Source organism: Salvelinus alpinus, chromosome 10, assembly GCF_045679555.1.
Source record: "Salvelinus alpinus chromosome 10, SLU_Salpinus.1, whole genome shotgun sequence".
NCBI classification, from domain to species: domain Eukaryota; kingdom Metazoa; phylum Chordata; class Actinopteri; order Salmoniformes; family Salmonidae; genus Salvelinus; species Salvelinus alpinus.
In genome coordinates, this window is record NC_092095.1 from 52,514,744 (window position 1) to 52,539,734 (window position 24,991).

Genomic DNA, 24,991 nt, shown 5'->3' on the forward strand with positions numbered 1-24,991 from the left:
TATTTGCATTGTGTGCCCCCCCAACCCCTCTTTTTACGGTGCTGCTACTCTCTGTTTATCATATATGCATATGCATAGTCACTTTAACTATACATTCATGTACATACTACCTTAATTGGCTAACCGGGCTATCACATTGGCTAACCGGGCTATCTGCATTGTGTCCCGCCACCAACCACCCGCCTACCCCTCTTTTACGCTACTGCTACTCTCTGTTCATCATATATGCATAGTCACTTTAACCATATCTACATGTACATACTACCTCAATCAGCCTGACTAACCGGTGTCTGTATGTATCCTCGCTACTTTTATAGCTTCGCTACTGTATATAGCCTTTCTTTTACTGTTGTTTTATTTCTTTACTTACCTATTGTTCACCTAATACCTTTTTTGCAGTATTCGGCGCATGTGACAAATACACTTTTATTTGATTTGATTTGAAATAGTTCAAATTATTTTCCCACCATTCATTTTTCTCATAGGGGATTTTAGAAACACTTAAAATAAGGGCTGTGTTTCGTGTAGGCTTACCTTGGTGTGATGTTTTGATAACTGTGTAAATATCTCTAGGACAAGGTGACTTTTATCAATATGTTTGCCTGTATTTACCCCCCCAAAATGAAATGCTAATTAGCTGCTAATGTGGCTATCATAAAGAACTACAGATGATGATCTTGACAAGACTGATCAAATGTTAGCTAAATGTAGTAATGAATAAATTGGCAAAATTACTTTAAATAGACAATTCTGTGAACTGTCTTGTGCAAGTTTTAGATTGACACAATACTTCTTACGTCAGCTAGAGATGACGTGCAGGAGCTTGCAGAGATTTGTAGTCTTGCATGATGTCTACTGATGCTAATTAGTATTTTCGAATCTGAGATTAAATAGAGCAGAATAAATTGATAAAAATCACCTATTAATCCAACAGTTGCAAACAAGACTTTCTATTAGACAAGTACAGGTTTGTTTATCCCCGTTTTGTTACGTTTGCTTCCATTTAAGAAACAATTGACGGAATGAATACACCCCTGATCACACGCAAACACAGTTCATGTTCATAGCAGCGACATACAAACAGCATGATCCCTTTAATCGTTGGATAATTCCTTCTCGCATCTACGCGCCTTCCTCCTCTCACCTTTTCCCTTCGCTTGTGGACTTCAGTGCACAACACATCAGCTGTTTGTGACCAGGCAAAAAAACCTTTCCAAGTCAAACCTTCATATCATAACCGCTAACCACTACACACAGCCAACATGGTTGTCACCATATTAGCTAACGTCAAGTCAACATAGTTACTTGAACTAACGCATTAGTAAAACCGCTACAATCATGCAGTACAGTTAGCTAGCAGTTTAGCAGTTACACCGGCGGGCAATTGGGTGGATAACATGTCACTTTGATTGGGTGGATAACATGTCAGTTCATGCTGCAAGAGATCTGATAGGTTGGAGGGCGTCCTCCGGAAGTTGTCATAATTACTGTGTAAGTTTATGGAAGGGGGTGAGAACCACGAACCTCCTAGGTTTTGTATTGAAGTCAATGTACCCAGAGGAGGACGGAAACTAGCTGTCCTCCAGCTACACAATTGTGCTACCCTACAGTGCTGTTGAGGCTATTGTAGACCTCCATTGTAAAACAGTGTGTTTTAATCAATTATTTGGTGACGTTGATATGTTTAGTATAGTTTTATCTGAAAGGGATAACTTTTTTAAATGTTTCACTATTTATATGTTTCTGAAATTCACTGAGGAGGATTCTCCTCCCCTTCCTCTGAGGAGGAGCCTCCACTGCTAGACATAGAAGGCTGCATCATGTATTCAAGGCAAGTGTTATGTTTTTAGCAAGTAATACACACATTGCATTGGCTTAACCAAAGATAATATATATTTTTTTGCATTGGTTTATCTTCACCTCTGAATGATATAGAGTATATTTGGCACAGATACATTTAAATCTGTGATATTGGAAGGGGGATAGGGACATAAGAGCTTTCTCTCCGAGGCTGACGTGAGTAAGGTTTTTAAACAGGTCAACACTCGTAAGGTCGCAGAGCCAGACGGTATTCCAGGGCGTGTCCTCAGGGCATGTGCAGACCAGCTGGCAGACGCCATCACGGACATTTCCAACCTCTCCTTTTCCAAGTCTGGAATCCCCACATGTTTCAAGCTGACGACCATCATTCCTGTTCCCAAAAACATTGAGGCATCCTGCCACACTGACCCTGAGGCACTCACATCTGTAAGTGCCTTGAACGGCTGATCATTACACATCGACCCCATCATCCCAGACATCCTGGGCCCACTCCAATTTGCGTACCGCCAGAATTTGCACTCCACTCTGTCCCCTCGCACCTGGAAAAGAGGGATACCTATGTGAGAATGCTGTTCATCGACTACACCATAGTGCCCTCCAAACAACAAATTAAAGAACATTTTGAAGATTGTTCCACAAATAATACATATTTACCTCAGTACTCCAGTATCTCTGCACATTGTAAATATGGTACTGGCACTGACCCCGCATATAGCTTCCTCTCTTATTTCTTATTTCTCTTGTGTTTTTCATTTTATATATATATATATATATATATATATATATATATATAGTATATAATATATATTATTTGTTATAGTGAATACTGCACTGTGGGGTAGAGCTTTCAAGTTAGGCATTTCACTGTACTTGTGCATGTGACAAATAAAACTAGAAGGAAAACTATGATCCTCAAAAGAGCTGTGGTTTAGGATTTGCCCAAGGAAATGTTTAACTCTATGCAGTGAAGCTGTCTCTGAGTGTGACAGGCAGGTTTTAATCCCCTCATTTAAATGCATGATTTATAGTGTGAATTCTTGTGAAGAATTCTGCTCTAGAAATGCTAATGTGGACTACAGCAGGTTTTGGAGGGTAGATGTGACCAAATAATTGTATTATTGCGGCTTGACTACTGCAAGATTGTCGGCAACTAATTTGTGTTTGTTTTAGTGTTGACACTTCGGTAACAAAGACATTTCTCGAAATGATGAGAAATGATGTAATTCGGTTATTTACTTGTAACATGATTTCAAGTTCACAGAATAACACCCTGCTCACAAGTTTGTTTCATCTACTCAGTATGTACTCTGAGTGTACAGAACATTGAGTTGCACCCCCTTTAGCCCTCAGAACAGCCTAAATTCATCGGGGCATGGACTCTACAAGGTGTTGAAGGCGTTCCACAGGGATGCTTGCCCATGTTGACTCCAATACTTCTTACAGTTGTGTCAAGTTGGCTGGATCTCCTTTGGGTGGTGGACCACTCATGATACACACAGGAAACTGTTGAGAGTGAAAAAAACAGCAGCGTTGCAGTTCTTGACACAAACCGGTGTGCCTGGCACCTACTACCATACCCTGTTCAAAGGTACTTCAATATTTTGTCTTGCCCATTCACCCTCTGAATGGCACACATACACAATCCATGTCTCAATTACCTCAAGGCTTAAAAATCCTTCTTTAACCTGTCTCCTCCCCTTCATCTACATTGATTGAAGTGGATTTAACAGGTGACATCAATAAGGGATCATAGCTGTCACCTGGATTCACCTGGTCAGTCTATATCATGGAAAGAGCAGGTGTTCCTAATGTTTTTTACACTCAGTGTATATGCATTGGGAATAAGCACAAAGCAGGATCAAAAGACTGTCAGAAGCTGTCAGTATCTCTTGTCTTTACGGAAAGATACTTTTTTATTTGTACTAGGCAAGTCCGTTAAGAACAAATTCTTATTTACTATGACGGCCTACCCCAAACAAACCCAGAAGATGCTGGGCTAATCACAGCCAGATGTGATACAGCCTGGAATCGAACCCGGAACTGTAGTGACATCTCTTGCATTGAGATGCAGTGCCTTAGACCGCTGCACCATTTGGGAGCCCATTAAGTATCTGAGTATCATAGCGTGCTTCACACCCCACCAGTCGACACACTGTAGATCCACAGACCATGTCATTTCGATCAGACAGAGTGAAAACGTAGAGAGAAAGAGAACTAAGGCAGGTAATACTGTCGCATAGTGGTAACGCATTATATTGAAGTCATCCTTGCTGTATGAATCACATACATGCACATCTCATGCTTGACCACTAGAGGGCAACGCTATCTTATTTATACTTCCATCAAAGTGAACTACATCTTTATGGCTGAAGTAAATTAATGTAACCCAACATTGAGGATTATAATTATGTCATTTCACAGTGTACAGGCCGGGGACAGGGGACCGATGGGTTAAGAGTACTCTTTTGGTTTAAGAGTACCCTTTAGGGTTAACAAAAACATGAAACGTCCTATGGCTACCCAACATCCCTGCTCATGAAATCACTGTGGAGAACATCAAAGGCTGAAATAAGAAATTGACAATTTCACAGCAATCTGTGAAAAAATGTAAAGCTCTCAGCTAGGTGCTCTTGTTGGATAAATGGACATCTTTGCGAGTTGTTATACAGTTTTTCCACTGAGTTATGACAGTAGGCTGTATCCATCAGTTCTACAAGATGTTCTGGAACAGGAAGGAATTCTATGTGGATAGTGTACGGATAGACTGGAGTACCAGACTGTTATATCAACCTTAAACTTCATTAACAGTACCAATTCTCTGGCAGGAATAAACCTAGAACTCTGTGTAAACATTGGCTGTAATAGACTATATGTAGGAGTATGTAAATCTTCACCTTAGATTGACCTGTACTTCCTGTTTGGTTGTGTTTTTGTCGTTGTCGGTAGATGTTGCCCTGACTCAGAATGTGCCTCATCACGTCTATTAAAATTCAACTGGATTTAATGAATGTACAAGGTTACCTACTGTAATCTTCGCAAAGGGTTTGCGGTGTTCAGGATGTCTCTGTTCCAAGAGAGACATTAAAGGGAGTTGAGATACTGTGGGCAAACAGAAGACAATTCCTTGAATTGTAAACTTGAAATCGAGTAAATCTTGAAATCGATTTGTTGGTGTTGTGTCAATTAATCAGTAATCCCTATTTTGTTCCATCCATAGCATTGCAGTTTACAGTATAGGAATACGTGTTATGTGAATATTGGGGACATTATATGTTTAGGAGTTGCCCATAGCTTCCCCCACTCTGTTCCCCCATTCTGTCAGGTCAGTATAAACAGGAAACAGGTGTAAGCCCGACTGGTGCAACCAGCCCCAGTGCATCACTATAGGACATACAATGTTGCCTGGCTGCCTTTGCTGTGTATTCCTTATTAGTAAAGATTTGCCCAAACAAGTAGAGCCCTCCATGATCCGTGATGTCACTCCAGGAGCAGACAGAGAAGGGAGGCTATTTTTGGAGCTTGAACAAGGGCGGAGTCAGTGAGGGCAAAGACCTTCCCAATCGGCCTCATCTTTTGAGATGCTGCTAGAAGGGAGATAGAAGGGAGATTTGATGGTTGGTTGTCTTGTCATAATGTATATTGAGGTACTGGATTATTTCTGTGCATGTAAATACAAATTAAGAGGCCAGGCCAGGGCTCCTCCCTGTGGCATCTGCAGGCTAGATTAGTGGCGCTGATGCAATGTTTGGAAACCCACTGAAACAAATTACACTGCATTACTGGCTATGTTTACCTCTGGACAAATTACTCAACCGTTATGGCGAAACAGCTCAGTGCTAGAAGTAAATCTACACCGGACAGGGGAGAGGAAATCAGCATATATCCTGTCCTGTCCTGAGTCACGGGATCTAAGAAAAATAATGCTCTGATAGGATGATTTGAATGGGGGAAATATTTCGACAACGCTTCCAAAGACGACTGAGGAGGACATTACAGAGGTGAAGTGTGTTTTGGCGGATCTCAACACCCCACTTACCCCCTCTCCCATCCCCTCTTCCCCAGTATGTCAGAAGGGAGTTTAGAGGGTGATTGCTTTTGAGAAACAGCCTCTGGATTTCTACCAGACAGGCTGAAGTCCCTGGAGGACTGCTGGATTAAGAGCAGGACAGAGGAAGAGGTGGACAGGGGAAAGGGATGTGAAGAGTAAGAATCCAGTGCCTGGCTGGTATGGATCCCTGGAAGAGAGAGGGCCATGAGAAACATAGACACAGGCCCTGTGGCTGGTATGGATCCCTGGGAGAGAGGGCCATGAGAAACATAGACACAGGCCCTGTGGCTGGTATGGATCCCTGGGAGAGAGGGCCATGAGAAACATAGACACAGGCCCTGTGGCTGGTATGGATCCCTGGGAGAGAGGGCCATGTGAAATATATACACAGACCCTGTGGCTGGTATGGATCCCTGGGAGAGAGGGCCATGTGAAATATGTACACAGACCCTGAGGGATCTGAAGTGTGTCAGTGCTGTACTTGTTCTATCCCAGAGATAATTGTCTCCCTGCACTGACATACATAGACAGCTGTTGAACGGCAATATATTTTTATATTCTATGTAGACGTCAATGTCCCATAGGGGACCAGTATGGAAATGTATGCACTCCCTACTGTAAGTCGCTCTGGATAAGAGTGTCTGCTAAATGACTGCAATGTAAATGTAATGTTTGAAGCGATTATCACTATGCTGTTGATAGTTGTGCTTTTACTTTTGCCAGTTGTGTACTTTAGCTGCTTTGGGCGTTCATTTTGATGTCAGATAGCCTTAATTCAGTTCCCTGTTATAATGCATCCTTATGTCAACTGGCTCTGGGCGAAGATGAATCATAGTGGCATGTTTATCTTCTTCCATTTTTTTCTCATTTGTTTCATTCGATTTCTCTAATCACAGCAGATCATCACCACATCAACGTTAACCTTTTTAATGGTATGCATTACTGATTTAAATGTTAGCTGTGCTTTACTCGTGTTTGGTGGAGGTGGGCTATTTGTTAAAATGGTCAGGGCAGCGCGGGTCAAAAAAACATTTGACCTGTGCATTATTAGTGCCAACAGGAGTGGGTTAGAGTTGTTGAAACCTCATATTTCTATCTGTCTGTGATTTTCAGTGTAACTATTACATTTACATTTACATTACATTTAAGTCATTTAGCAGACGCTCTTATCCAGAGCGACTTACAAATTGGTGCATTCACCTTATGATATCCAGTGGAACAACCACTTTACAATAGTGCATCTAACTCTTTTAAGGGGGGGGTTAGAAGGATTACTTTATCCTATCCTAGGTATTAACTATCTGTATACCACTACACCTTATCATTAACCGCACAAGGTAGATATAGTCAGGGATATAGTCGGTGTAGCTGGCGCTCCGACAATCTCCTTCTGAGCTGGTTCACTGACTATAGTGCTTATGTGAGGAAATGGGGCTATGTCCCAATTATCTCTCCTCCCTCCCGAAGTGTGCACTTCACTTCCCTTCACTGATTTGAATGGGAAATGGCTGGCATAAGAAATATGGTGGAAACTCCCACTAGCGCGTGCCTCCACCTCATTTTATGGTTTTCGATTTTTGGAAAGTAGTGAACGAGTGCACACTTCAGGAGAAAGGAGATATTATTGGGACGCACCCAGGGTAACTGAGGCACTGTGTGTTCAGTTTGTTGTCGAGCGCCAACTCTCTACACTGGTGTATTTGGGGTTGGTTTTCAAAGGCTTAGGCTAGCCCGTGGGCAGCACATCCCGACTCAGCCATGCTCATTGTCTTCCAGTACATGTCGACTGCCTGTTTAAGTATTCTGAGGAAATGCTCTTTGGCTAGGTCAGTCTATTGCCATAATAACAGACGACTTGATGAGGACTCTTGTCTTGTTCCTCCTCTCTAGTGTCTACCTCTGGATAGGAGGCAACGTAACCTGTTTCAGAGGTCATGTTGCTCTGCCGTCCTGTTGTCTGCGTGCGTTGCTGTTTCCATCCCTACTGTAGGCGTCTGTTTAATAAGTAAATGTCGTTGATGCAGAGTGGCGAAGTAGGCCAATGCGTAGGGCCTAGTCTGTTTAATGCATGATTAAGTTATGAGACAATAATCTGCAGCCGTAATTGAGATTGAGAGATCGACAGCCTCCTGCGGGATAATATTGTCTGTGCATTGTCTTCCGGAACACGGTCTTGCAGGCTCTCATTTGGGCCCTGGCGGTTAAGGAGCTCCTGGTCTGCATCCCAAATGGTACCCGATTCCTTATATAGTGCACTACTTTTGACCAGAACCCTATGCAGCCCTAGTCAAAAGTAGCGCACTACATAGGGAATAGGGTGAGATTTGGAACACGTCCCTGGAGGTCGGCCGTTTGAGAGTATTTCAGATGAGAATATTTGATTACTGACATCAGCGGAGCTCTGGGCCGTGAGTACCACATTGAGCATGTGTCTTCTCCTTCTACAAGAGAGGAATGAAAATGAAGATTATAGGCTGTTTGTCTCCCCACACCGATAATATGTCTTTGACATTGCCCAACCAAAGATCAGTGTGAAGATTCTTGGCAACAAAAAAAAAGTAGAGACTAAGTGACGACACCTCTTAGGAAAGAGAGTTGCATCTGCAAGCTCTCGTTTGAGTCGTTTCCAATGACCTACAATCCTAATAGACAGACGAGACTCCTGCCCTACCTCAGCCTCTCCCCCACTGGGAGAGCACACCAGACTAAAAATACCAGGATATCACAGTTAGAAAACCACCTGGAGCTGTAGACGAACCCTATTCATCAACTATCTATAAATGGTGTAGCCTACACATGAAGGTCAATTCTAATTGAGCTACGATGATTACGGTGTTTCAAATTGCCACAGCAAGATATTCACACGTGATTGTTTTGCGTTGTATTCTTCGGATGTTTGCCATGTAAATTGCCCCAATTAGTCAGGGCATGAGTAAGGAGAGAAGGGAGGAAGGCTCCCTATACATGTTCATTTAGAATAGAACACAACGTGGACTCTGTCCAGTCTAGAGGATATGACTGAACTTCAACACTCTAGTGGAGGTAACACCTCTCCTTGAGTCCGAGAGAAGAGCATTTAAACACGCACGCGTGCACACACGTGCACACACGCGCACGCACACACACACACACACACACACACACACACACACACACACACACACACACACACACACACACACACACACACACACACACACACACACACACACACACACACACACACACACACACACACACACACACACACACACACACACACAGTCTCTGATTTCTCTGTTTAAATATTTAATGGGAGAGTGGTTTTGATTTCTCTCTCTCTTCTCCTGCTCATTCCAAATGATGTTCTTAACGGGCACCAATCTGGTTATAGACCTGGACACAGCACCATTTCAGCAGCTACGTCCTAAATGATGTGTTACATTGCCCTATTCATAGACCTATCCAAGGCCTTTGATACTGTCGAACATCCCCTACTCATTCAGAGGTTGTCTGAAATGGGCCTCGACCAGGGAGCTATAAGTCAAGTTACCTCGATATCACTAAAGGTGTCCCGCTGGGGTCTATTTTGGGACATGTCCTCTTGACTATTTATTTAAACAATATTGGTCTGTCTGCAAAAAAACCTGTAACATTCATCTGTATGCAGATGAAACTGTTATGTACACGATTGCCCCTACTGCTGACTAGGCTTTGTTAGAGCTGCAATCTGATTGTTGTTGCCTTGCAGAAAGACCTTGTTGATTTGAAATGTATACTTAATGCAGGGGGAAAACCACATTTACGTTGTTTTCTAATTCTCATAGAAATATTTCAGATCATTTACACATTCATGCATTGGATGGTTCTCTCATTCCCGCCTATAAATAACTGGGCATTTGAAATGACAAAAAAATGGACATTTAAAAAACACACAGATGAACTAATTAGGAAGCTGAAGCTAAAGTAGGGTTCTTTTATATAAATAGATCATGCCTCTTCCTAAACAGCAGGCAGCAGATTGTACAGGAAACCTTCCTGCCTGCTCTTGATTATGGCGACACCATTTATCAGAATGCAGCAGCCTCTACTCTAAAACCCTTGGATACTGTGTACCACAGCGCGCTTCGCTTTATCACAGGCGACAGGTTTTAATACTCATCACCGCATTTTTTACCAGAAAGTCGGCTGGACTTCTATAAAATCCCGTCGATCAATTTATTTCTCCCTTTTTGTTTGCAAAGCTCTGCCGCACCAGCGTCCAACATATTTCACTTCTCTGTTCGAGCAGACAAATAGGAGGCACCAAATCCGCTCGCAGGGTTGGTTAACTCTTGAGGTTCCTGGTGTCTCTACCAACCAAGGAAAATCAGCCTTTAGCTTTAATGCCTCCCTTGTTTGGAAGAATTTACAAAACCTCATTACATTACGTCTTGGCACCAGGGAGGAATGGATTCACTGAGGTCTGCGAGTGTTTTGCTTGATCGTAATAATGTATTTGCGTTGTTGAAACGTAGTGTATCTGTAACTGCTGTATTTTGTAGTTCCTTTTCTGCTGTTTTATTGAATTATCATGTTGATTTGGGAATTGTTTGCTCTCAAGACACCATTGAGAATGAGACCCTGGTCTCAAATGGGCTTCCCTGAATAAATGAAAGTTAAATAATAAAACAAAAATGTCACTTATACAGTATCTCCCAACTCCAAAAAAAAAGCCAATTGAAAAAAAATATCCCTGGGCTGTTGATTACCTTTCCTTTCTCCTTTCATTTTTTAGAGAGGAGCTCGGGAGCTGGCTTGAATAATATGGAAAGGTCAATCTCAGTCACACCTGCTGCTTTTCTATCACTGATGCAACATGGCTGTTATTCTGATATTTGTAAGCTAGAGGACTTTAACGCAGATTTGGCGGGTTGGATCACTTTCCACATGGTGGTGTCTTGAGATGTCTTGTCATAGTAGTATTGGCTCGGTCTCTCTCTCTCTCTCTCTCTCTCTCTCTCTCTCTCTCTCACTCTCACACTCTCTCTCTCACACTCACTCACTCTCTCTCTCACACTCTCTCACACTCTCTCTCTCACACACACACACACACACACACACACACACACACACACACACACACACACACACACACACTTCTAAAGTGCCTACGAACAGTTTTCAGACCCTTTGACTTTTTGCACATTTTGTTATGTTTACAGCCCTATTGTAAAATTGTTTAAATGTTTTTTCCGCCACATCAATCTACACAGAATACCCAATAAAGACAAAGCAAAAACAGGGTTTTAGAATGTTTTGCTAAATTTCACATTTACATACAGTTGAAGTAGGAAGTTTACATACACTTAGGTTGGAGTCATTAAAACTCATTTTTCAACCATTCCACAAACTTCTTGTGAACAAATTATAGTTTTGGCAAGTCAGTTAGGACATCTACTTTGCGCATTACACAAGTAATTTTTCCTACAATTGTTTACAGACAGATTATTTCACTTATAATTAATTGTATCACAATTCCAATGGGTCAGAAGTTTACATACACTAAGTTGACAGTGCCTTTAAACAGCTTGGAAAATTCCAGAAAATTATTTCATGGCTTTAGAAGCTTCTGATAGGCTAATTGACATCATTTGAGTCTATTGGAGGTGTACTTGTGGATGTATTTCAAGGCCTACCTTCAAACTCAGTGCCTCTTTGCTTGACATCATGGGAAAATCAGAAGAAATCAGCCAAGACCTCAGAAAAAACATTGTAGACCTCCACAAGTCTGGTTCATCCTTGGGAGCAATTTCCAAAGGCCTGAAGGTACCACGTTCATCTGTACAAACAACAGTACGCAAGTATCAACACCATGGGACCACGCAGCCGTCATACCGCTCAGGAAGGAGACGCATTCTGTCTCCTAGAGATGAACGTACTTTGGTGCGAAAAGTGCAAATCAATCCCAGAACAACAGCAAAGGACCTTGTGAAGATGCTGGAGGAAACAGGTACAAAATAATCTATATCCACAGTTAAACGAGTCCTATATCAACATAACCTGAAAGGCTGCTCAGCAAGGAGGAAGCCACTGCTCCAAAACTTCCATAAAAAATCCAGACTACGGTTTGCAACTGCACATGGGGACAAAGAGCGTAGTTTTTGGAGAAATGTCAGATGAGACAAAAATGAGACAAAAATAGAACTGTTTGGCCATAATGACCATCGTTATGTTTGGAGGAAAAAGGGGGAGGCTTGCAAGCCGAAGAACACCATCCCAAACGTGAAGCACGGGGGTGGCAGCATCATGTTGAGGGTGTGCTTTGCTGCAGAAGGGACTGGTGCACTTCACAAAATAGATGGCATCATGAGGTAGGAAAATGATGTGGATATATTGAAGAAACATCTCAAGACATCAGTCAGGAAGTTAAAGCTTGGTCGCAAATGGGTCTTCCAAATGTACAATGATCCCAAGCATACTTCCAAAGTTATGGCAAAATGGCTTAAGGACAACAAAGTCAAGGTATTGGAGTGGCCATAACAGAGCTCTGACCTCATTCCTATAGAAAATTTGTGGGCAGAACTGAAAAAGCGTGTGTGAGCAAGGAGTTCTACAAACCTGACTCAGTTACACCAGCTCTGTCAGGAGTAATGGGCCAAAATTCACCCAACTTACTGTGGGAAGCTTGTGGAAGGCTACCCGAAATGTTTGACCCAAGTTAAACAATTTAAAGGCAATACTACCGAATACTAATATAGTTTTCATAAACTTCTGACCCACTGGGAATGTGATGAAATAAATAAAAGCTTAAATAAATCATTCTCTCTACTATTATTCTGTCATTTCACATTCTTAAAATAAAGTGGTGATCCTAACTGACCTAAGACAGGGAATTTTTACTTGTATTAAATGTCAGGAATTGTGAAAAACTGAGTTGAAATGTATTTGGTTAAGGTGTATGTAAACTTCTGACTTCAACTGTAAGTATTCAGACCCTTTACTCAGTACTTTGTTGAAGCACCTTTGGCAGCGACTACGTCCTCAAGTCTTCTTGGGTATGATGCTACAAGCTTAGCACACCTGTATTTGGGGAGTTTCTGCCATTCTTCTCTGCAGATCGTCTCAAGCTCTGTCAGGTTGGATGGGGAGCGTTGCGGCACAGCTATTTTAAGGTCTCTCCAGAGATGTTAGATCGGGTTCAAGTCCGGGCTCTGTCTGGGCCACTCAAGGACATTCAGAGACTTGTCTCGAAGCCACTCCTGCGTTGTCTTGGCTGTGTGCTTAGGGTCGTTGTCTTGTTGGAAGGTGAACCTTTGCCCCAGTCTGATGTCTTGAGAGCTCTGGAGCAGGTTTTCATCGAGGATCTCTCTGTACTTTGCTCCGTTCATCTTTCCCTCGATCCTGACTAGTCTCCCAGTTCCTGTCGCTGAAAAATATCCCCACAGCATGATGCTTCCACCACCACGCTTCACCGCATGGATGGTGCCAGGTTTCCTGTAGATGTGACACTTTGCATTCAGGCCAAAGAGTTATTTCTTGGTTTCATCAGACCAGAGAATCTTGTTCATAATGGTCTGAGAGATGTTAGGCACCTTTTGGCAAACACCATGTGGGCTGTCATGTGCCTTTTACTGAGGAGTGGCTTCCGTCTGGCCACTCTACCATAAAGGCCTTATTGGTGGAGTGCTGCAGAGATGGTTTTCCTTCTGGAAGATTCTCCCATCTCCACAGAGGAACTCTAGTGCTCTGTCAGATTGGCCATCGGGTTCTTGGTCACCTCCCTGACCAAGATCCCCAAACTCCCCACCTCGACACAATCCTGTCTCGGGGCTCTACGGACAATTTCTTCGACCTCATGGCTTGGTTTTTGCTCTGACATGCACTGTCAACTGTGGGACCTTATATAGACAGGTGTGTGCCTTTCCAAACAGGTTGCTAAATTGCTAAAAATCTTTTTTTGTGTTGTCATTACGGGATATTGTGTGGATTGCTGATTATTTAATCCATTTTAGAATAAGGCTGTAACGTAACAAAATGTGGAAAAAGTCAAGGGGTCTGAATACTTTCTGAAGGTACTGTATTTCTCTCTCTCTCTCTCTCTCTCTCTCTCTCTCTCTCTCTCTCTCTCTCGCTCTCTCTCTTTCTCTTTCTCTCTCTGGTACACGCCCACACCATTCCCCACACACACCCCACACACACCTTCAACACTAACTCAATAACAAATCAGCCCTGTGTTTGTGAGCAACAAGGAATTTGTACCAATTTGTAAATCACAAATAGAATCTTGCAGGACATGGCGCTCATTTGGAAGAGTAATGATGTTGTGAAGAATATGCAGGCCCGCGTATGACTCACAGAGTCATTCAACAGGACTGGGGATGGATGGCTATTCTGAGAGCCGCTATGTGGACCTTGATTGCTTGGCAGTGCAGCAGATAAAGGAACCCTGCAATCTGCATCATTAATTCAGGCTGGAGATTTTTCAAACACCTGAAACAGCTTCTTCCTGTAATCTAGAGCCATAATCATTATGCTTAATTATATGTCCAAAATATAATATCTGGGTAAAAAATTGACAGGAATGTGAGTCTTATTTAGTACATTTAGTAATTGCTTGTTTTCTAAAGTCTACCAACCTTGCTAGCAGGAATGCCGCCTAAGATAGTTAGTTAGACAAGCTAGCTACTCTAACTTGATTGATAGCCTGAAATGGCTTCTTGGTACTGTACCTAGTTATGAGGTTGGGAGATTGGGAGCCTACCTGGGCTAGCTAAAGCCAACTTCATAAAATTGCTAGGAACTAGTAGTACTACAGAGAAACAATAACAATGTAAAAAAATTAAAGGTACAATATTTTTCTATAATATATATATCTTTTTACAGAAATAATCTGAGGGGCCACGTGCCCCATATGGACATGACGACTCTGCGTGAAAGGCACTACAGGCCGCTAGTTTAAGGCTGGCAAGATTATTTACTCAATGTCCATGTAGGTAATTTTCCATGTAATATTTCTGGTTTGTTAGATATATTTTGTTTCAGTGAACGAGTGTCCATTCTTTCAAAGCACAATCCCGTAGTGTAGTTTGGAACTTCAGCACCATGGACAGCTCACATTGAGCGCTGTATCCTTCAAAGAGCGAGATTCATTTATTCAATCTAACACTCACACTAAACTGGATTATGACACAAAGAAAAGACACATCACACTATTGATAGAACCCCTTGCCAGTCTCATTTTATCCAGTACTCTGAAAACTCTTGTCATGAACACGAGAAGTGTATTATTTTCCCGCCCCCTTTGCCGAGTGTGTGTCTCTTTTATTGTAGTGAGAGGGGGGGGGATATTTCTACTCGTGGTCGTGGATGTTTACAGCGTCAGCAACACACATCACACACTTTCTTTCTCGGGATATTGCGTGCTTTCCTCTGCTTGAAAGAGATAGGGGATATTTGATACACTGGGGGTTTTACCTTTTCTCCATATATGCTTCTTTGAAATGCGAGCTGCGGTAGATTTCTTGAAATCGTGATGCCCCCTGCTTGACTAGGGTTAGAATTTCTGTATTGTGTTGTGCGTCAAGCCCCTCGCCATTCTCTGGGTTGATACGTAGATATATCAGCTACTCCGAAAGGTCTGTGCATACATTGCACACATTATCGAGTCCATCTGACCGAGGAGGTCGGGAAAATCAAGATCCCACAATGACTGCTTCAAAGGAAGGAGAGGAGGTAGGATGGTACACGCTAATACTGATTTTGATTGAGGCATTGCATTTGTGTAGAGATGGAGTGCTTATTTTCATTTGAGTCTGTGTCAACTGCGTGATGGACGCAACAGATCCGTTATCATGCGAAACTGAACGGATGTCATAATGCAAGGGATCCGTTTAGTCGGAAAAGACGTGAGATGTATTGATCTCTTCGGATAGGCACTCTCTTTTTAATCCACTCTTTTTTTAAATGAAGATTTAGCCTACCATTCATGTTAGTTTCATTCATTGACTCCCAATGATGCGTATTGTATTGACATCTTTCCGTCACGACCCTGGCTACTACACCATAACTCCTAAGATGAACTGTTTCGTAGGTTTCTGAAGTTGCCTTACGTTATCACAACTTACAGCAATAACAATATGTCCTGAACATTCGAGTTCAGCACATGCTCAAACCAATATGAACGCTGTTAAGCCAACTCCCAGAGAAGTATAGCATGCATGCATAGGAGCCACATATACTTAGTCTCATTACAGATGTGTCAACCTCAGTTAGTAAACCCCTATTCAGTTATGTATAGCTTCAATCGAACATAAGTGTAGTTGATATTCACATTAAATATCTACATCTCATGGATTCAAGACCAAGACACACTGATCATTCTCCTAGGCAATTCACTTATTTCAAGGTGAGATCTTATTACTTGAAAGTGATTCCTATTAATAACAATAATAATAGTAATAATTAGGTGGGTGCTTATATTTGTCCTATTTCACACATGTACAAGTGTGCATTATACGCATGTGTGAATAGAAAATCTATTTTTTTTGCATTCCCGCCCTGGCTAACTTCCTCTGAGACATCATTGGAGAGCTGGGTCGCGGCCAGGGTCTACCGTTATCAACGATGACCCTGGAGCAATTAGGGTTAAGTGCCTTGTTCAAGGGCACATCGGCATATCTTTCACCTTGTCTTCTCTGGGATTTGAACCCAGCGACCTTTTGGTTACTGGCTGAACTAGAGCTGGGATGATCAACCCGAAAATGATCGACACGGACCATACTGATATCATTCATTATGATTAGTGGCCTATACCAGAGGAATATGAAGTTTGAAGTGAAATGCGTTTGCTAATATATGGGATGTTAATGGGACAATGAATGGCTACAACCATCAAACTAGTAGTATTAGTTTAAAGGATGCTGCTAAATAATGTTATAAATGTAACCTATTTATCATTATCACACAAATGAATAATAATTATTTATTGCAATACGGATTTTTGTCCATATCGCCCAGCTCTAGGCCCAAAGCGCTAACCGCTATTGCAGTTGTCTGAGTAGGAAGTGCTATTGAGTAGAGAGAGATTTCTTAATCTGTGTTTGTGTGTGTGTGTGTGTGCGTGTGTGTCCGACCAACCCTGCCATGTGGTAACTCCAGCTCTCTGGGATCCATGAAGATGGTAAACTTCATATACAGGGACAAAGGAAATGATTTGACCCATTCCACATTTTGGAAGTAACTATAGTCAGGTTTGTATACAAATGTAGGCATGCTGTTTAAAATGCTTAGCAGCAAGCTGAAAAACGCTCCCCAAATGATCATTCGATGTCAGGGAATCTCTGAGATCTCTTACACAACTGACAATCATTGTATGTTTGTTGTACAAATCCTTTCATTAGCCGAACACATTGCGACGAGTACAGTTCCTTAGCCAACCCTTGCTGTTTTCATTTAGATTGTTTAATGTTATGTAACACCACTGGACTGCAGTTCTTACCGGCCTTATTCTCTGGTTTTCATTAATGATTCCAGTTTTCAAACACAGTTTTAGGCGGTTTCAGGAGAATCTGGCCAGATCTCTACTTGGGCTTTATCTGGCTTTGTTAAGTAGAAGGATAGCTCCGATACGTGTTTAACAAATACTCTGGGACTTTTAAAGCCCAGTGCTCTGCAGTGACTGCTCAGGCAGCTGGTGAGTACAGCGGAAATCCTATTGACAGACATGTAGTCTCAGTAGGAAAGAACATGATTTATTATAAATCTTCTCTGGATTAGGAGTAGAATACAAATCTGGCCCTCTGTGTGTCTGTGTGTGTGACGTGTGTGTGTGTATGCGTGTGTGTGTGTGTGTGTGACATGCTCAGCCTTTCCCTTACACTACACCAACCTTGTTTGTGTGAATACTCTGACATTGATAGAACCGTCCTCATACGTGTGTGGCCTATATGCATATTTGAACTCTGAAGGTTGTCCCGACATAACCAAAGGAGAATGCCCCTAATGACTGGAGGTCATAGTGTAGTAGCCTATTTTCAAATCAAATAAACGTGTTATTTGTCACATGTTTCTACAGGTGTAGTCTAACAGTGAAATGCTTGCTTACGGGTCCTTTTCCAACAATGTATAGTTAAGATAATGATACAAAATGTAATGAAAAATGTACATGGTGACATGAGGAATAAATACACTGTGAATAATGAATAACGGTAACAGGTACAAGTAACGTGGGAGTACCAGTACCGGGTCGATGTGCAGGGGTACGAGGTACTTTAGGTAGCTATTAGGGCTGGGAATTGCCAGGGACCTCACCATACGATATTATCACGATACTTAGGTGCCGATATGATATGTGATATGTATGATATATGATACGTTTCTATATATTACAAATCGATACTGTGATTTTATTGTGATTCGATGTTCCAAACATATTGCTCACCGTATGTAAAATAAGACTTAGATTTTGTTTTAAAAAACACACTAGTTTCTATGTACAGTTAGGTAGGGGTAAAGTGACTAGGCAACAGGATAATAGACAGTAGCAGCAACGTATGGTGAGTGTGAATGTGTGTGTGATTGTGGGTGTGTGGTGTCTCTATGCGTGCGTGCGTGTGCTATGTGTGTGTATGTGTGTGTTGGGATGTCAGTGTAAGTATGTGTGAGTGTGTGGGTAAAGTCCAGGGTGTGTGCATAGAGTCAGTGCAAGAGAGCAAAAAAAGGGTCAATGCAGGTAGTCTGGGTAGCCATTTGTTTTATCAGTCTTATGGCTTGGGAAGTAGAAGCTGTTCAGGCTCCTGTTGGTTACAGATTTGGTGCACTGGTACCGCTTGCTATGCGGTAACAGAGAGAACAGTCTACGGCTTGATGGCTGGAGTCTTTTGAAATGTGTCTTGGATGACAGGGAGCTCGGTCCTAGTGATGTACTGGGCTGTACTCACTACCCTCTGTAGCGCCTTGCGGTCGGGTGCCTTGCCGTTGCCGTACCAATCGGTGAGGCAGCCAGTCAAGATGCTCTCAATGGTGAAGCTGTAGAACATTTGAAAGATCTGAGGACCCATGGCAAATATTTTCAGCATCCTGAGGGGAAAGAGGCGCTGACGTGCCCTCTTCCCAACTGTATTGGTGTGTGTGGACCATGTTAATTCCTTAGTGATGTGGACACTGAGGAACTTGAAGCTGCCGACCTGCTCCATTACAGCCCCGTCAATGTAAATAGGGGCATGCTCGCCCCTCCGTTTCTTGTAGTTCACGATCAGCTCCTTTGTCTTGCTGACATTGAGGGAGAGGTTGTTGTCCTTGCACCACACTGCCAGGTCTCTGACTTCCCTATAGGCTGCCTATTTTGCACTCACATCATGGTTCTCTTTTCAATGGGTTGAATACAGTGAACTACAGGGAGAGAGTGAGACATTACTAGTCTATACCTGTCTACAGCTCCGCTCTGATGTATGACGAGGCTGGCTAGCTGAATGTACTGCCAACAGATCTCATAATGAAACCACTACAACAGTACAGCTCACCTCTAAATAATTAAAAATTCACTGAAAGCTGCCCAGTAGGGAGTTATGGGTATGTTCTGTATACGGCCCAGGGGTAACTCCACATACCGGTTTGATTCAATACATTCATGACAGGTTAGACTGAGTTAAGGCTGAGTTGGGGGCCTTGGGAGATCAAATCCATCTATTTTCTTGGCACGTATCTGTAAATATTAGATTCATATTAGCTCTAGTCCTGGGTGTGAGTGTGTTTTCCTTCATAGGCTCAGCATTAGCAAGTCCCACTAACACCCTGGACCAGAGCTAGCTTTACATGAATATCTGTTATGAATTGGGACTCATAAAAGGGGTCCTTAGGGGCCAGACAGTGACAGGTGGCCCTGTGGTCACAAACAAGAAGAGTCTGACAGCAAAGTGGAGGGGAGATGTGTTCTGTAAGGACTTGGCAAGGCCCCACTCGCCCTAATTGCACTTGTTTGTAGTGGCTGGCACATAGTCAGGAAGTTAATGAGACTCAGTGACTGCATGGGGAATCCTCGCTGCTCTCCTAAATCCCAGTGCCTTGAGAAGATGGTCTGTCAAAAAAATCACTATTCTACTGGATGATGTGTACAAACTAGTTTTTTTTTTGTACACTAGATTTCTCACGTCAAGCACAGAATTATATAGGACTGTATATCTACAGCTGTACGTTCTAGCCTGGATCCAAACTGAATTGTTCTATTTACATTTTGTGAATTCACTTTAAATCCAGGCTAGTAAGGTTCTGCTTCCGGGGAACACAATGTTCACCTTAACTGGTTTCTTGGGAAAGCACAGTAGGTTCTCCATAGTAGGCTAGACGAACAGGCTCCGACTCAGAGAGCCATGACTCATGCTTCTCAGGTGCTAATCAATAGATTAATGGAACGCCACAATTGCCTGCAACATGACCTCGTTAGTTTGTTTGTCTGCCCAGCAGTGTCTCACATTACAGGTGATTCTTACGATGTTGATTACCTTGCGCTGGACTGCCTGTCTGTTTTGCATCCTTGCTTGTCTATTTGCATTGTTCTGATGGATGGTTCTGTTTCCTAAATGTAACAAGCAGGAAACACGATTGTCCGGATGTTGCCGCCCCAAATGTTTTCTTTATTGAATTGTTATAACCACCTCATGACAAACTAGCAAAGGATGAAAAAACACCTAGAATCTGTTTGGTTTTATAGTTGTGATACATATTACGTTAACTGGTCATAGGTTACAGGCTGTGAACCAATCACGTAAATCCGGTATGCTTTTGCAGTAATTCTGCATTCTTACCCAAATCAATTCAACTAACCATGTGCAGCTGTAATTCTATATGCTTACCAACATTAGATTAAATGGACATCATTTATTTATGTATAGAATATAGACATACCCAAAAATCGATGCAACAAGCCAGGTTAAAACTCTCCCTCTATGACTCAGTGGCTATGACTCAGTGTGTTTAGAGGAGAAATGAAAGGGACATTTGAAGGTCTCAGGGAGTGTTCTCTCTGGAGAGAGCTTCTTGAGAGCAATCAATAGTTTGTGTTTCCACCACTCACTGCCCTCCCTACGTCCCTTATGTACTGCGAAAGGAAGGCTAGGTGGTGTACTGTAACACCCATCTATACACCTCTCAGCTCTAATCATTTCAGCTCTGGTCAGTCAAAACATTTGCGAGACACACACCTATTCCCTTTGACATATTCAGAATGTTCATCATGAAAAGGTGGACACCTACTGCTTTGAGACCAAGTCATGTCCATTGATCGCATGTAATTTAACCATAAGCTTGCAGTGACTGACTGGTACTGTAATTATAATAGGGATTATATTGTAGGAAGTGGTGGGGTTGGATCCCAATTTAGAATTAGAATCTTACAACATTGTTTTATTAACAATCCACAAGTGCATAAGGAACACAGTATTTCCCCGTTCCATAAGAGCCTCTATGTTTCATAGGAACCTCTAATACCAAACATGTTTATGTCTGATAGTAATCATTACATTTTTTAGTTGAAGAGTGTTCTCAGTTTGCTTCGTGTGTTTTTTCCAGGACTTTGTGCAAGTGAGCCCTGAATCGAGGAACTACAAAGGAATAGCCATCTCCCTGCTGGTCATAGTGGCAGTTTGCTCCCTCATCACCATGTCTGTCTTTGTTCTCACGCCAGGTACTGTACCCACCAGGGGACCAAGAGACCTCATGGGGTTTATTTTTAGGGTCATAGTTACTGTAGGCCTGTATTCTAACTAACAGAATATAAGAATCAGAATTTTTCCTGGTCAGGTTATGTAGTCAGAGCCCTGAGTTTTTCTAAACAGTTTCATGATCAGGGTAATATTGACTGTTGTTATGTGTGTATGAATATCAATTATTTTCCTGTGTGATTTTTATCCTCATCAGGCTGTAATATCTGTATTTTGATAACTGCCCTGACACTGTTATCCTATTTTCAGTGGAACTTCCTGGTGCGGCTAACTCCAGACTTACTGTGCTGGACCTGTTTAAACCAGAGTTCTCGGTGCACGATCCTGAGGCCAGGTGGATAAGTGGTAAGTACTTTCAGGATAACCGTCTAACATTCCTGTTGTAACGAAGCCTTTAGACTGATCCCTATCCTCTCAATCTGATTGAGTCTCACGTGAAAAGGTTGGATTTCATTCAAATGCACCCCCAAAAGCAACAGTTTATAAGCCCTCAGCAGTGCCACAAAGGGTCTGTCCAGGAGGCTACTATTATAAGAGAAAGGGTCTGTCCAGGAGGCTACTATTATAAGAGAAAGGGTCTGTCCAGGAGGCTACTATTATAAGAGAAAGGGCCTGCCCAGGAGACTACTATTATAAGAGAAAGGGCCTGCCCAGGAGGCTACTATTATAAGAGAAATGGTCTGTCCAGGAGGCTACTATTATAAGAGAAAGGGTCTGTCCAGGAGGCTACTATTATAAGAGAAAGAGTCTGTCCAAGAGGCTACTATTATAAGAGAAAGGGTCTTCCCAGGAGGCTACTATTATAAGAGAAAGGGTCTGTCCAGGAGGCTACTATTATAAGAGAAAGGGCCTGCCCAGGAGGCTACTATTATAAGAGAAAGGGTCTGTCCAAGAGGCTACTATTATAAGAGAAAGGGTCTTCCCAGGAGGCTACTATTATAAGAGAAAGGGTCTGTCCAGGAGGCTACTATTATGAGAGAAAGGGTCTGTCCAGGAGGCTACTATTATAAGAGAAAGGGTCTGTCCAGGAGGCTACTATTATAAGAGAAAGGGTCTTCCCAGGAGGCTACTATTATAAGAGAAAGGGTCTGTCCAGGAGGCTACTATTATGAGAGAAAGGGTCTGTCCAAGAGGCTACTATTATAAGAGAAAGGGTCTGTCCAGGAGGCTACTATTATAAGAGAAAGAGTCTTTCCAAGAGGCTACTATTATAAGAGAAAGGGTCTTCCCAGGAGGCTACTATTATAAGAGAAAGGGTCTGTCCAGGAGGCTACTATTATGAGAGAAAGGGTCTGTCCAGGAGGCTACTATTATAAGAGAAAGGGTCTGTCCAGGAGGCTACTATTATAAGAGAAAGGGTCTTCCCAGGAGGCTACTATTATAAGAGAAAGGGTCTGTCCAGGAGGCTACTATTATGAGAGAAAGGGTGTGGCCAGGTTGGCTAGTTTTTGGAAGATATTAGGCTACAGTCTATCTGATAGTTGGATGAGGGTGACAGAGATTCTATTCTCTTGACATGATCCTACAATCATAAAGAAACGATTAAATCATAGATTTTAGTTTGTTGTTGTTTTACATTTTAAACGTTGTTTCACTCGGAAGCAGAGCATTCTGAACCTCTCAAGTCAAGCATGGGAGTATTCCTGCAAGCTCTCATCTCATCTTGAGCTATAATGACAGCTGAGAGTTTAGCATGGCATGGGAGCAACACCTCCTGACCTGTCTCAGTAAAACAGATGGCCTCCCAGTCATGCCTCAACTCTGGCCGGTTTGCCAAAACAGGGTGGACTCTATCTCAAGCCATCACTGGGAGCCCCTCTGGGATATACTCTCAGGTCAAATCTCCCTGCCCCATATCCAGAACAACACCCCTTTCTCCAAAACCTAGCAGGTTTCATAATAGTGTGAGAGAATAATTTGGGGTGGCAGCGCTGGTGTCTGTTCTGTTGCCTGAGCTAGTGTGGTTCCTTTTCGATCTTCTTGGCCACAGCGAGCGGGCTGTCTTCCAGCCTGTGTATGAAATGGAGGCCTGGAAGCCTGCGGAGAGCTTTTCCATCCAAGGGTAGCAAATACAAATGACTTTTTCAGTCGCCTGTTGATTCTCATTATGGGGATTGGAGTGTGATGCCTTCTCGCACACTGTGTTGACCTGATGGACTGCATTAACTCTTATGGGCTTCCTGTCGTTTTTCACAACGCCTTCCATGATGGATCAAGCCATATCGTCCGCCCCCTCGTCCGCTCATGCTGACGTTTCTCCTTCTGTAGGACACATCGATAAAACTTTGCTACCCCCCCATAAAACACTGTGAGAAATATAATGACTGGTGATTTCATCACCACCTCTCTCATGTTAGCTGACATTACGTTATAGTGGTAAATATTGGTGAGATTAGAGCCAAGCTAACAGGTGGTATGAAGACAGACATAAAGACAGAAAGACAGACAGACAGACAGTGATGTCAGGGTGAAAGGCGGTGGTCTGCCATGGCACAGCTGCAGAGACTGTTCCTGCTAGGACCTCATTACATTTGGGGGGATTATCTTGGTGAGTGCTCCCTATCTGCCTGCTGCTAGCGTGCTATGCTACAGCACGATCAGACTGTTTCTAAGTAGACAGAACCCCTTAGAAAAGCTGCTCAGGTTTAGGCTATTACCATTATAAAACTAGTGTTCACAATCGCATACATTTTAACTGAATTTGATTTTTTTAACACCTTGTTTGAAATGATCAGCACTGACTGTGTATCACATGTAGTGTTCATTTCACATGTTGTAAGTAGTGTTGTAATAGTAAACGTACTCTTGCTGATCATGATATTTAGTATGGCCCTTGTTATTTTCTCGTGCGTACACTACATGAAATTCCAAACAACCTGCATCCCAACAATTTATTTAAATCTCATAGAAGTAATTTGTGTAACAACGCAAACTATATACCCTATTTATCGATTTCCTGGATATATTGTACATGGTGTATATTATTCTCAACAGTCTGGGGAAGGATAAAGAACTGTTTGTTCTGGCCAGTGGGATGTACTGTATATGTGACTTATGTAAATGAGAACTAACCCAAAATGTTCACACAGCATAGTAGTCAGAACACGTCTTCATGTATTTTAATCAGCGAAGAGGACACAATGTTCATGCCAATTATAGCCTCGGAAATGTGAACACCATACACACTCTGTTTGCCCCGGTAAAATGTGGTTGTCCAAACATATAGAATATGAAGTGGTTGTCCATAAATATAGAATATGAAGTGTAAATTATACTATAATTTGAGACATTAGATTGGAAGCGGTGGTAGGTATACCCAGGGGGATATGATGAGTGATTCAATATAGCATCAACTTCATCACCACACTCTTACCCTATTAGCTTGTCCACACACGTGCCCAGCATGATCATTACTACCAACATATGTGATTCCATAACCTCTGAC

General features: G+C 42.4%; 1 protein-coding gene across 4 annotated transcripts in view; it reads left to right on the forward strand.

The window, feature by feature from the left end:
• LOC139532233 (inactive dipeptidyl peptidase 10-like) overlaps window positions 1–24,991 on the forward strand; it is a 50,044-nt gene that overhangs the window by 4,620 nt on the left and 20,433 nt on the right. For 3 of the 4 annotated variants that reach the window (XM_071329604.1, XM_071329602.1, XM_071329603.1), the window contains 2 exons: window positions 21,395–21,509; window positions 21,796–21,891. In XM_071329604.1, coding sequence (XP_071185705.1) covers window positions 21,395–21,509; window positions 21,796–21,891 — 211 coding nt within the window. Of the gene's footprint in view, window positions 1–15,172; window positions 15,563–21,394; window positions 21,510–21,795; window positions 21,892–24,991 lie in introns of those variants that run through there. The other variant, XM_071329606.1, reaches the window with a different exon arrangement.